General features: G+C 35.9%; 2 protein-coding genes across 4 annotated transcripts; one reads left to right on the top strand and one right to left on the bottom strand.

The window, feature by feature from the left end:
• Positions 1–308: 308 nt before the first annotated feature.
• On the top strand, positions 309–6,222 carry LOC107175781 (probable disease resistance protein At4g27220). Its single transcript, XM_025096234.2, has 5 exons — positions 309–1,030; positions 1,783–1,865; positions 1,963–4,531; positions 5,000–5,941; positions 6,139–6,222. The coding sequence occupies exons 3-5, from the start codon at positions 1,970–1,972 to the stop codon at positions 6,220–6,222; spliced, it is 3,588 nt and encodes a 1,195-aa protein (XP_024952002.2). The 5' UTR covers positions 309–1,030; positions 1,783–1,865; positions 1,963–1,969.
• Positions 6,223–6,588: 366 nt separating this feature from the next.
• Positions 6,589–13,612, bottom strand: LOC102623093 (uncharacterized). 3 transcript variants are annotated; one of them, XM_052433768.1, is made up of 14 exons: positions 13,026–13,612; positions 12,647–12,759; positions 12,502–12,558; positions 12,224–12,319; positions 12,061–12,131; positions 10,630–10,672; positions 9,734–9,814; positions 9,590–9,649; positions 8,598–8,684; positions 8,248–8,345; positions 8,091–8,139; positions 7,645–7,689; positions 7,101–7,554; positions 6,589–6,974 (listed from the first exon to the last, which is right to left on the bottom strand). In XM_052433768.1, the coding sequence occupies exons 1-13, from the start codon at positions 13,360–13,362 to the stop codon at positions 7,108–7,110; spliced, it is 1,584 nt and encodes a 527-aa protein (XP_052289728.1). In that variant the 5' UTR covers positions 13,363–13,612; the 3' UTR covers positions 6,589–6,974; positions 7,101–7,107. The 3 variants fall into 3 exon arrangements, with proteins under 3 accessions (XP_052289728.1, XP_052289727.1, XP_052289729.1); XM_052433767.1 differs by having other exon boundaries at positions 6,589–7,554; positions 13,026–13,609; XM_052433769.1 differs by having other exon boundaries at positions 6,589–7,554; positions 8,598–8,648; positions 13,026–13,600.
• Between the last annotated feature and the right edge of the window lie 205 nt (positions 13,613–13,817).

The raw sequence follows: 13,817 nt of genomic DNA, 5'->3' as shown, positions 1-13,817 counted from the left end.
CTGTGATTGATTTTTACGGCCTTAAATTGTCACTCCCTCAATGAGTGATTCAATTTTTTGTGAGGCCATGTCAAGGAGATTTAATTTAGAAACAGATATAAACGTCACCTGACAGCTTCACTCTTGCAACACATTTTTAATAAATAATTTTTTTTTAAAAAAAAAGTAAAAAGGAAAAGGGAAAAAAAGGAAATAAGGAAGGAATTTCTTGGGAACACAACATTCCTTTATTATCATCTTTTGCTTTACTTTTGGCATTTTCTTTTCCTTTAGCTTCTCATTAACTTTCATGGTGAAAGCAGCAAAGAATACGTGCATCTGTCACCTTGGAATAAAATGTTTTTATTTAACTCATCAAGATGCTTGACATGCCAAATTCTGTTTCTTATCTTCATCTTCTTGCCTATTGCTAATCAGAGACTTTGCAAAGTTCTAATCAAGCTCAAGCGCAGCTCAATTTTCAAGGATAACTTTCTCCAATTTTCGGTACTGTCTTTCTACATCGAATTTACTTTTGTTTTTTCTTAAATTATTTATAGCTTATTACCTTTTTCTTAATTTCTATAGTCATCTATGTACCATGTACAGTTTTGTCTTAAAGCAATGAAATAAAATTTTGATACTTCAGAATAGTTAGCATCCCACATAATTTTTAAAATAATCGTATCCTTATGTAACTTGTAGGGTAATACATGTGTTTATTACTAATGATTAATACTACATTTATTTTTAACTCTAACATTTACTTGAGCTTTTTGGTTAAGCGGTTTATCTAACGAGTTGAAAATTAAATCAATTAAAGAATTTGAGGGATATAACAAAGATTTGTTTTCTATTGTACGGATGGTACTGTTGTTATGTACACTAGCCATGAATTCGTGCTTTCTTTTCTTCAACCATTTAAATGGATTATGGCTGGACAATTTATTCCTTTTTATCCCTTTCTTTTGCATAATATTACTGTGTTGGAATAGCAGTAATTGGTAGCCAGGTGAAGCGGCGAGGACTGAGAATATCTCCTTACGAAAAGGTACGTGACACTGTTCTTATGCATTAACTGGTATTATTATTCTTTAGTTAATTAGAGATGAATCTACAAAATTTTATGTGTTTGATAGTGTTATGGATAATTACAATAAGACATGAAGCTTAATTTGGGATATAACATGTGATTCCTTTAGGAAATAAGAGATAATTTCTGATTCTACTCTCTTCACTTGCATTTACAACTTCATTTCGTAGAAAGCTTGATAATATTAACTGATTGTGGAAGGCGTTAATGGCCTAATGTAATTTATAATTCCATTCTTTATCATCTGTTAGTGGAAGCGTGTGTAAATTACTTGTTTATTTTGTACAAAATAAACAATGAATAGAAACAAAATAAACTGGTGTATGCGTTAACTATTGCAATTGGAGCTGAATCCATGGTAGTTCTTTCGGAAATGTAAGAGCACTTCTGATTCTGCTCTATTCACATGCCATTTTGGAACATCATGAAAGCTTGATAATATTCATTGTGTATAGAATTTAGCTATCTTTTTTCTCTTCTTTGCTGCTTTTCTTGCATCATTTACATTCTACCCCATTTTTAAAGGCAGATAGGCAGTCATTGTGTTTCTGTTCCTAAAATATATAATAATTCAAGATCGTCATTTCATAGTCGTTCATTTACAAAAGGAAGGGGGCAAAAACAAAAAGTATGCCGAAAATTTTCCCTTTTTCTTCAATCTATGTCGCTTTTCTGACTTCGTATAAATTCTAATGAACTCTTAATATCAGATACGCTGTCATTGTGGCATCTGCTTTAATTATTATCCACACCACAGGTTGCAATTTTCCACTTGTGCATCTACTGAAACAAGGTATAATTCAAAGTTTCCAATATTCTCAAATCATATATTGTTTATAATTTACTTGCTTGGGTTGCATATATCCTAATGAACTTTTAATATTAACTAGGCTTGAAATGGCAACGGAAATTTTGGGTGGTGCTTTATCCAAAATTGGAGAATACTTGGTGGAAGCAACCATACACCAAGTTTGTTACTTATTTCGTTTCAAAAGCAACGTTGAAAGTTTAATGAACGAGGATAAAAATTTGAGATTGGCATTAGATCGTGTGCAGCTACAAGTTAATAGAGCCAAAAGAAATGCTGAAGATATCGAGAAAGATGTACAAAAGTGGCTTGACGAAGTAAGCGACATCATAACGGCCGTTCAAAAGCTAGGAGGAGAAATACAAGCAAAGAAGACATGTCTCAGTGGGTTGTGTCCTGATTTGGGTTGGCGATATCGGTTGAGTAGAGAAGTAGAAAAAATGACAGGCAAATTGTTGAATCTAGTAAACAGAGGCAAGTTCGATAGAGTGGGGCACATTCCACCAGGCATTGAGCTCTTTCCATCGAAAGATTTTGTACAATTCGAGTCTACAAAATCTACTTTTGATCAGATTATTGAAGCGATGAAAGATGATAAGATCAACATGGTTGGGATTTACGGCATGGGAGGTGTCGGTAAGACAACCGTGGCGAAAGAAGTACCTAAGAAAGTGCTGGAGTTGGGTATTTTTAAAGAAGTTGTGTTTGCTGCTGTATCTCAGAATCCAAATGTCAGAAATATTCAAGGTCAGATAGCAGAATCGTTAGGCTTGAAATTAGACGAGGAGAGTGATGCTAGACGAGCAACACGATTGATGAAGAGATTGAGAGATGAGAAACAGATCCTCATTATATTGGATGATGTTTGGGCAAGACTCGACCTGAATATGATCGGAGTTCCCTTAGGTGGTGGTTGTAGAATTCTTGTAACTACCCGCCGGAAACAAGTGTGTCATTCCATGGAGTGTGAGTCGCAAATTCCATTGAATGCTCTTGTGGAAGAAGAAGGTTTGGCTTTGTTTAAAAGAAATGCATGTGTAGGTGATGAACTGCCCACCTTAAATGACTTGGCAAAAGAAGTAGCTAGAGAATGCAAGGGTCTGCCTTTAGCAATTGTGACTATAGGAAGTGCTCTGAAAGGAAAGCCTATTGATGAATGGAATGTAGTGTTGAAAAAGATGAAAAATGCGAAATTTGTGGATGTAGAGGATGTGGATGCTGACATCTATGCTCTTCTTAAATTGAGCTACGATTATTTGAAGGGTGAGGAAACAAAGTTATGTTTTTTGTTGTGTTCACTATACCCTGAAGATTATGAAATTCCTTTGGGGGATTTGGTCATTTATGGAAAGGGGCTAGGTTTGTTCGAAGATGCCAACACAATTGAAGAAGCAAGGAGCCAATTGCGTGTAACGATTAATCACCTCAAGGCTTCTTGTTTATTATTAGACGGTGGCAATGAAGAACTTGTGAAAATGCATGACATAGTTCGGGATGTGGCCTTATGGATAGCATCTAAGGAGAAGAAGTTCTTTAGTAAGGCTGGCTTGGGATTGAAACAGTGGCCAAAAGATGAAGGTCTTGAACAATACGCAGGAATCTCGTTGATGGCCAACGAATTAGAAGTTCTTCCTGTTAGTTTGGCATATCCAAAGCTTGAAATTTTGTTTTTCGATTGTAATTATAGGGCTGAAGTGGAAGTTTCAGATCAATTTTTTGTAGAGATGAAAGCGCTAAAAGTTGTTCATTTAGGTTGTGGTGTCATGTCGGTAAAGTCACTTCAATTCTTGACAAATCTTCGATCTCTATGCCTAGATGATTGCAGATTAAAAGACATATTTTCCATCGGGACATTGAGCAGGCTTGAGATTTTTATTTTGAGAAGTTTTTTTGATGAATTGGCGAAAGAATTAGGGGAGCTTGGTGAACTGAGACTGCTGGATTTACGTGACTGTAGATGGTTGAGAAGAATTCCTGCCAATGTGATACGGAGTTTATCTCAATTAGAAGAATTGTACATTGGTGAGGTTAGCTTCCGTACTTGGAACGTTGAAGGGACAGGTGCAGAGACAAGTAATGCTAGCCTCTACGAGCTGAATTCACTATCTCACTTGACCATGCTGTCACTGAGCATAGAAGATAAATGCATTCCAAAGGACTTTACCTTTCCTAAATTGATAAGGTATCACATCAGTGTGTTGCCTAGTGACTCTAGGGGGTTTGATTCTTCGTATTTTAGCGAAACAGGTTCACATGGACACATAGAAATCCGAGGCTCTCGATTAACCTCATTTAATGCATTCAAAGAAGTCTGTCATACTCTACAAACTCTTGAGGTGAGTGATTGCAATGCGTTGACATGTCTATTCACAGTGTCCCTTGCTCGAAGCCTGGTGCAACTTGAGATACTCTCTGTTGAGAACTGCAGCTCGATGAAGCACATTGTTGTCGCAGATAACAATATGCCTGTTCGGGAGGGAAGCCATATCGTGCTTCCTAAGCTCACAAATTTAGCTCTTAGTGAACTTCCAAATTTCATGGGCTTCTATGAAGGAAGTGATTATTCAACGTGGCCGTCTCTACAGGAGTTGACAATATATGAGTGTCGCAACACGAGTCCGTCTTTCACTGTTTTTGAAGCAGCAGGCAAGGTATGTTCTCACAATTTCTAATTTATTTAAAGTTTATTGTTTTTATTCTTTCAGAATAAAAAGTTTGTAATGTTTTACCATTCAAACTGATAAAGTGGGGGCTATTCTCAAATTATTACATATGTCGATCGGAGTCAAAATTTATAGCATAACCTGGGGACATGCCAAGTATTAATTGACTCCTAAACCCCCACATCTATAAATCTTTACGATGAGTGATAGCGTCACCGCACGTGTGTGTATATAAAATGCAGGCGCTCTTTAAGAGCAAATACCAATATTATTTGCTATTAATAACCAAATAGCAATAGCTTTTAAGAGCGAAAACCAATTTGAGGTCCCTTCATCCTTTGTTTTATTTTTTTTTTTTTTTCTTTTTTTCCTGGCGTAGTTGTCTCATATCATAAATCTCATATCTCAATTTCAACACAACAGATTTTAATTTCATGGATTGATTTGTATTCCCAGGATTCGAAGTTTCTGGAGGTAAATAATATTGCTCGGATGCGGCATGGCTTAAAAAATTTGAAGCTTCTAGAAATTGGAGGTTGTTTAACACAAGTGGTATTTCAACTTGAGGGTTTTGAATTTGATGGAGGAGAAGGAGAACATTTCTTATCATTCCCAAGTCTAGAGACACTTAGGTTCTCTGATTTACCCGAACTAGAATGTATATGGAAAGGTCCCTCGCAATTTATAAACCCGCAAAATCTATCCATTCTATCAGTGGAGAATTGCCCTAAACTCAGACGTATCTTTTCAACGACTCTTGCTCGACATCTGTCGAAATTGGAAGTTCTAAGTATTGAATGGTGCTCAGCACTGGAGCAAATCATCGTTCAAGATGATGAAGAAGAGGAACAGCATCAGCAAGCGGCGTGCTTCTCAAATCTCTTAGAGATAACTATCTACGATTGCGACAATTTGAAAAGTCTGTTTCATGTCAATGTAGCTCGAGATCTTCAGCAGCTGAAAAAATTAGATATTGCACGTTGTGAAAAGTTGGAGCAAATCATCTTTCAAGATGATGAAGAAGAGGAACAGCATCAGCAAGCGGCGTGCTTCTCAAATCTCTTAGAGATATCTATCGTCGGATGCCACAATTTGAAAAGTCTGTTTCATGTCAATGTAGCTCGAGATCTTCAGCAGCTGAAAGAATTAAGTATTGACGATTGTGAAAAGTTGGAGCAAATCTTTGTTGGAGATAATGCTGTCGAAGAGTGCAAAGAAATTGTGCTGCCTGGTGTCTGGCTATTGAATCTTCTAAATTTACCAAAACTCGTTCACTTGTGCCCAGTGGGTTGTCACTTGATACTTCCATCATTAACCCATTTGTGGGTGACAATTTGCCCAAGAATTGCAGCAAGATTTTCAGTTGACCAAAATGGATCACTGCATGTCAAATCAGAGGTACTCACATTACTTTTTTTTTTTTTTCCCCGTAACTTTACCACTCAATAATTTTCTTTCCTCGTGTCCGTGTACATGTTATCTTCTTGGTTATGATCATACACTGCACAGATTGGTTGTAAAACCATGCTTAATTTGCTTGCCCAGTTATGGATTTGGTTGATGATAGCTTGCCATTGATACTGTTGGTTGTGCAGGCACGACAAATAGATGAAACAAACTTTGCCATGGAGATTGATTGCTCGTCAACTGATCAGATACGACAATTGACCTCCAGATAAGTCAGAATGATAGAAGATGAAGCATAGAAATTCTCACCCGTCAATATCAAATGAATAAAAGGAAAAGGAGCAGGTATTATGCTTATGAGTCTCCAGTCCACTCTTCACTTCAGCATGTGTTGCCTTGCCGTGTACATATCGATTGAGGCTTTTCTTCTTTTTCATTCTGTGCTCTTAATTGCATGTTAAGTATCCGTACTGTAATCATGAAGACAATTCTTAGGTTCTTTAAACATAAAATGTCGTAAACTTTGAAGATACGGATTGTTAATCTCAAAGCCTATGTACATATAAAACCTATAGAAAACTTAACCTGAAAAATATCGACTGTGAAGGTTCTTTTCGTTGCAGTTTATGAAGAACAAATGAACAGTAATATAACTCCCCATTACCTGTTGCAATGCACATGTATTATGGGAAGAAAAAATGATTGTTTTATTAATTCTTTCAATACACCAATAAGGGAATGAATGAACATACATGAATATAAGCCAAAACAATCGATTGAGCAACACATGAAATAATACATCAAAACTATCGATTAGATGGACACATTGTGCTCTGTAAACTCCTCTGGCTGCTTGTGGTTACTTTTCAAATGTCAAAACTCCCAATTGATTGAACGCATATGAATTTCTCCAACTTATTTGGGCTCCTTCAAGTTCAGATTCATATATACTCAGTCATCCCAACAGCAGCACGATTGCCACTTGAATGTTGAAACTATGTGGCATTCTTCATTTCCATTCCTCCTGCAAGGATTGATGAAATGACCGAATGCATCAAGAAAAACCACTGTGGCAAACTTGATACAAAAATGGTGTAGACATGCCAAAGCGCAAGCTTGAAAGGGGATTAACTACTCCATGGGCACCCACCAATATATCAGCTAAAACCATTTGCATGACCTTGGTTTTGTCTCCAACGTTTCTTTTTACCACTCTTCTCCTTCTTTGAGCCACCTTCTTCACGGCTTTTCGACTCCCCAGTTTCTTCCGTCTTCTTCTTACTAGTCTTCTCTTTAGAAAAAGCTTTCCTCTTTTTACCAGAAGACTGCACACTACCATTTCCACGGGGAAATGACTCTTCTTCATAATCTGACTGCCAATTGCACATAATGTCCCGCTGATCTCCAAAGTGTGTTTGTAATGGCTCCCCTGCTCCAGGAAGTAAGTTGTTAAAAGTTATCTCACCATTAGATCCTCCTTTGCGCTCCAGCAAGACTGGGTCTGGCCTAATTATTGTACCAAGAATGCTTCTGTTTGGCCCTAGGCTCAAGATGGTCTTTGGATTTGTCAAGGTTGTAAATGCCATTGCAAAAGCTGATTTAATCTGCAAAAGAGAAGAAACATGATTGATCATGCACACTGCATCAATAGCCAAGAAAACAAAAGGAATTTAGACACAAATTATTCCACAAACCTGGAAATAATTAAAGGAGTTCTTCCCAATGTCATTATCTGGAGCCTATTTTGTCATAAAGATAGCAATACTAATCAATAACAGAAGAATGCAAGAGTCAATGTTCACTGGCAGAACTCCATTAATAAATTCATGTGCTATTGACAAATCAAACAAGTGACTCACAAAATACTACATATACTCTTTAGTCTGTTAATAAATTGTAAAATGAGGAGGTGATGTACCAAGGATAACAAGATCCCTGTTTGAGAATTCACTACGAGCTTCATAAAAAACCAACCACAATTTCTTTTGGGAACATATCCAACTAAGCACTTAAAGTAAAATGAAAACATCAGAAAAGAAAATATTTTGATTTCATAAAACATCCTCCATTCCTCCTATTGTTTCTCAAGCTGTCCTACAAACAATAAATAACAAATAAATATCTAAAATTAAAAGTAAACCTGTGGATCCTCAATGGCGATGAGAAATGGTCGCCCCTTGTTTGTAAACCTAAAAGAAGAGAACCCACGAAACAAAGACAGTTAGTACCTACCAATCAGAAAATATAATTTTTAACTGAAAAATAAGTGTAGTTGGCATGATTGTCATTCTTTTTACCCTTTGCTACTCTTCTTAAAGAAGGAGCCTGCCCCTTTGCAGGATACACCAACATCGGTGGTGTTCAATTTGCGTCCATAAAAATCAAAGAAGTTCACCTGTTTTTTCACCAAATTAAAAAAAAAAAAAAGCAGTTGGTACATAGAGTTCATATATCTCAATTTACAACAATTATAGCTGACAAACAGCATTCCTTAGTCATTTATTTTAATGTTAAATCATTCTTTTTTAGCATTTTCATGTGCAATGAACATGTCCAACCTCACTAGAGGTGTAATCAAGCTGGCTTAGAAATGTAAGTCACTGCACCTACTGGAAGAACAACATATCAGTTTAATCCAAGCACATACCAAAAGGATTCCCAAATTATGTTCTGGAGAAGCTCGACACTCGTAGAGAGACTGCAAATATGCCATATAAGGAACATCATTAACTATCTGAGAAAAAAAAAAATGTCCATTATAATGCATAATGCTGGTGAATTAATGAATAGTTCACTTGGAGCAATTATAAGAATTGAAGGCTATTAATATATATGTATTCTTAAGGTCTGGCAACTCTTAAGCAGACTGGATTAATAACCACAGAACACTGTCTGCATCAACTGCCAAATTAGTCCAGCCAAAAGGGAAACAAAAAATCATGAGACAATAGTCTTTGTTGAAATTTAGGACTGGTATTATTGAAAAAGGGCGCGCCCGGCATATGGGCTAAGAGAATGAAGGATTTTGAAGACTTATTTCAAAATTTAATATAGGGAGAAGGGAATTTTTTTAAGGTTATGCATCAATTATTTTAAGTCTTCACCCCAGCCCACCACTTTCACTGACGAGCTCGCTGCTTGATTGTGTCACAACGGTACTGGAACGAACCTAATATACTCTGATTCGTAGGAGCTCTTCATAATGACATAAATTACCATAAAAACCATCTATTGGGACCTTTACAGTGCAGAACTGATGACACACAGTGGACCTAGTTGTTCCTGAACATAACTTTAAGGTTTGCCAAGAACCATATTACACTTCATTTCAATTTACTAAAAGAAGGATGCAGTTAAATATGCAGAACTCTGATGCAGTTTCAGGTATTGAAATATAACTGAAGAGATGCAAGGAACAAACTTTAGCTAGCTCTCTAAGTTCCAGGAATAAATATCTTTTAGAGCCACATCAGGTCTCATTCCCAAATCTTAATCTTAAACTAATATTAAAAAATAATTACAAATTATCCTTTGATTAGACAATGATGATAGAAAGACAAAAACATATCATAGGGTAACGCCAACAGTGAGATTACAGGGCCTATCAAGGTGAAAACCAAGAATGCAACATAAACTTACCTTCAAGACTGCCATTATCATGGTAAGGAGAGCATAGGAACCAATTCCACCAGAATATACCTATACAGTTCAAAGAAATATAAAATTAAACAACTTGTAATAACAGAAAGCCTTAAAGAATGGACAGCACTATCAAAGCCTAACCTCATTCAATTCTCTCTGCTGCAAAAAGACTTTCAAGATCAAACATAATGGACGTAATGGCGGGCAATTAGCCAATGCATCCTGAGTAAATAGTGCACACATTAAATGGATAAAAATTTATAAAATATGTTGTACTGAATTTCTTATTTTTTATAAAGCATTTGAGTTTGAAAACAAAGATACAGCACCGCATAAAGAAATAACATTTTACCAGTAAATTCGTAAAGCATATAGAGTTTAATCTTGTCAGGACACCAAATAAATTTTAACAAAATACAGAGTAAATCTGAAAAGCCAAAACTAAACATTCATCATCACAATAATAGTAACAAAATGCATAATTTTTATACCAATTTATTAGGTGAAGCACAACTACAATAAAAAAAAAAAAGAGACCAGCAATACAAAACTGATGACAAGATCCCAAAAATGGCCCAAGAAGTAGGATGATGGAGACACCAAGCAAACTCACCAAACAGGTCCAAAAATATCTTGGTACTCAGTGATAACAAAGGAGGCTAATAAGTTAAAAATTCACAAGATTATACAAGTATATCTTCTTTCTCCTTTAATAACTTCAAGATAATCAATTCCGTGCAAACATATAAAATGCCACAGTGATATTCACAATTTCCAACAAAAATTTCATATTCTACCAATGATTTCCACACGTCTCATCTTTTTTCCACATCAACATGCATTTATGAGAGCAAGTAAACTGTAGAACCTAATACAACTAATGGTTATAGCATGCTAAGCCTTATCCGAGAGATGTTCAAAACCCAATGAGTAATGCATGAGTAATATTCAAAGTTGCAAAAAAATTTCTCATCTGAAATTTATTAAAGAATTGCAACCACTATCAGGTCCTGTAAAAATATAGGTGAGGAACAAACCTTAATAAACTCAGCTGCTTTTGGTCCATTTTGTGCATCAAAACTGTCATCAAAGTGGAAGAAAATTGATGAATATTCCCAACAAAAAAATGGAGTTCATAGCTGATGATAATGTACAATAAATCTATTTTCAGACCAACTTCAGTAATATGATGAATATGAGCCCCTTCACTCATTGAAGACAACAGTGAGATGTTCTCAACATACAGCACTCTCACTTTCCCAGTCCACAACACCAATATGTAAAAGAAATGAGCAAGATATCAAATCAACACACAGGTGACTCACTAAAATGATTTTTCTGTACTATCATGCATGGCTAAATGCAATTAGAAACACCCAGAAACTAAGCAAGAGAAGAAAAAGGAAAAGGTGACGGCACAAACACAACGCATCAAAAGCGTTGGCTAATAATATCACATTTCGGAGCCTTAACAGGGAACGTCTTGATTGATTCTGGTATTCAACATCTCGTTCAAATGTTTCTTATAGATTTTTTAAAATAATCAATTTAAAATAAAAAATAAAATTATAAAATTGGAAAATCAACTATTTGTATGTGTGTGAGCGCACATTAAATTGTTAATCTGGTATAATTTATGTATTAAGAAGTAAGCTTGTGTTCAATCCTCCATCAAGAAAACCACGTCTCCAACAAACCCATTAAGTAACAATACCAATTAAAACCAATATAATATATTGATGTCGAAAATGGAACAGTGCCCTTTCTTTTCTAATTATCATCATTTGCTTCTCTTTGGTTACAGTTACAACTTACAAGGAAAAAGAATGTTAATCTCTGTACAAATGCAGAAAAAATAAATTTTATGACTTTATTTTTCTTTTAACAGAAAAAAGTACTTTCAAAGATAAAAAAATACAGAAAGAGTCAAAACTAGAAAACAACCCGACTAAACAAGAAGTTAGAATAAATGAAGACAAACAAGCCAAATTCTTAGGATAGTCACGAATGACTCACACTGGGATAACCGAAATGATCAGAGAGGAATGGAAGGCAGAGAAGATACAGTTCTGATCAAGCAGGAACAATAATAGGATGAGTGGATAACGCACATATCCCTCTAAATGAGATGCACATAAATATCTCTACGCTATCACGCATTATTAATAAACCCTCCAAGCATGGCAATGGAAAATATGTCCCACTTGCAGCAATTTCTTAGAGCAGACTAAAACATTCTTGCCATAACTTGAATTACAGAAACCAACTTCAACCGTTCAACTGCAGACCACCAAACCTTTAATCTCCAACAAGACCCCAGGTATGACACACCATTCTTATGACACGACATATATCCATAAAGTGCCTAAGCATGCTCAAATCAAGATGTCAACAAACTGCAAAATCGCACACATGAAATTTGCAATGTAGGCTTTAGATGCAACTGGTGCAAAAGGTAAGAAATAAACCTTATATCAAATGAAACACCACTTTTTTTCTCGACAAATTTAACAATCGGCACACGAGCCTTTGCAATCACCTAAAGAGAGGATAGATCAATTCATTAAAAATTATTCTATTAATAAATAAAAAAAAAAAACAAAAAGAAGGTAACTGTTAAGGGAAGTCCACCTGTATCTTTTTGGCAATGCCCCGTTGCAATAATGCCCTAGAAAGAGCTTGCAAACCAGTTGCTGGGTTATGGATACCAGATTCCATAATCACAACCTAGTACCAAAGCATTCAGCGAAAGCCTTAATTCAGATAATAATTAATTAAACTGATGAATCCCAGTACTAGACAACATAGATTCTTATGTTTCACATTACAATAGATGAAGAAAATGATAAATCACTGAAAAAAGTTCCTAAAATCACAAAGAAGAGATGCAGAAAAATCGTCATACTTACATCGATATCACTGGTTGGAAGATAAAGCCCAGTTCTGAAGGACCCAAAAACTTCAGGCTATAAAGCAACATTAGTAAGACAACCATGCCTACCACAAAATCAGAGAAAGCACAGACAAAAAGAAAGAGATAGCATCTTATCATACCTTGCACTTGGGCCATATATACTTAATAACATCAAACACAGCTTCTACTGCAGTGTTGCGAACCTCTCGTTCATCTGAAGTTGGAGATAGAAAATCACAAAAGTCCACTATCTCTGCAATTTACAAACAGATACAAGTCATGATAACATACAGAATATTTATAAAAACACAACAATAGATTCATAAAAACTTGTTGAAAATATTAAAGAAATTAACCTTCATTGCATAAACATATATTCAACTAATCAAGCACAACGGTAAATTCCAAAAAGTTCAATTTTTTCAAACATTTAAACAAAAACACACAAAGCAAGCAAACCCTGTTGCAAGTATTCACAAATTAAGCTGTTAATCTCGCAATTCAAATCAAATTTATCACCTTTATGCAACTGAAGCATAGGACTTTTAAACCTACTATTCCCTTTAAACCATCTGTTCTCCATCCTCGGTTCGGCTGACTTCGCCGGTGGCGTCTTCGGCTCGACTTCCTCCACGTCATCGACTCCACTCTCATTCACGTCCAGGGAGAAAAAATCCTGAGCAGGGGACTCCTCTGCAGCGCAATGGAGATCCGTCAAAGAGATCTCGTTGCGAAACACGGTGTAGTGATCCAATTCATCGGGCGGCGGAGACTGCCGGAGAGTGGGGTCGTCGGACGCCTGCGAGCCACGTAGTGGGCTTAAGGCTTCGTAAAGGATGTTGTGGGATTCTTCCATTGGGAATAAAAATTGCGAGATGTAATTGAATCGAGGGCGACGTTTGCGGACTAGGGTTTTAATCTAGGGTTTAGGTTGGTGAAGGAGCTCATGTTTTTTTTTTTTTTGGTTGAAAATTGGAGTCGGAGTTGAATTAATTTGAGACTGAGAGGGAGATGAAACGACGGTCAATCTTCATTTTGGTTGTCGTTTTTGTGATGTTTACTTGTTTAGTTTCACAAAAATTAAAAACTAATTAAAGGGCTCCCGACTCCCAATGGTTTAGGGTTTTTCAATTTTGGATTTTTAGAAATTCGGCTATTTTAAAGAAATCGTTCTTCTTGTTGGCTGCACGGTAGATTTTATCTGGACGAGTTTTGAAATTTAACTCCTCAATATTTGGGTGATATTTAAATAAATTATTTGATAACTAAAATATTTTTGATAATTCTTATTTTAGATTTTTTTAAGATTGA

Source organism: Citrus sinensis, chromosome 9 (genome assembly GCF_022201045.2).
Source record: "Citrus sinensis cultivar Valencia sweet orange chromosome 9, DVS_A1.0, whole genome shotgun sequence".
In the NCBI taxonomy this organism is placed as follows: Eukaryota; Viridiplantae; Streptophyta; class Magnoliopsida; order Sapindales; family Rutaceae; genus Citrus; species Citrus sinensis.
Note: the sequence above shows the minus strand (reverse complement) of the source record. Positions and strands in the feature narration are given on the sequence as shown.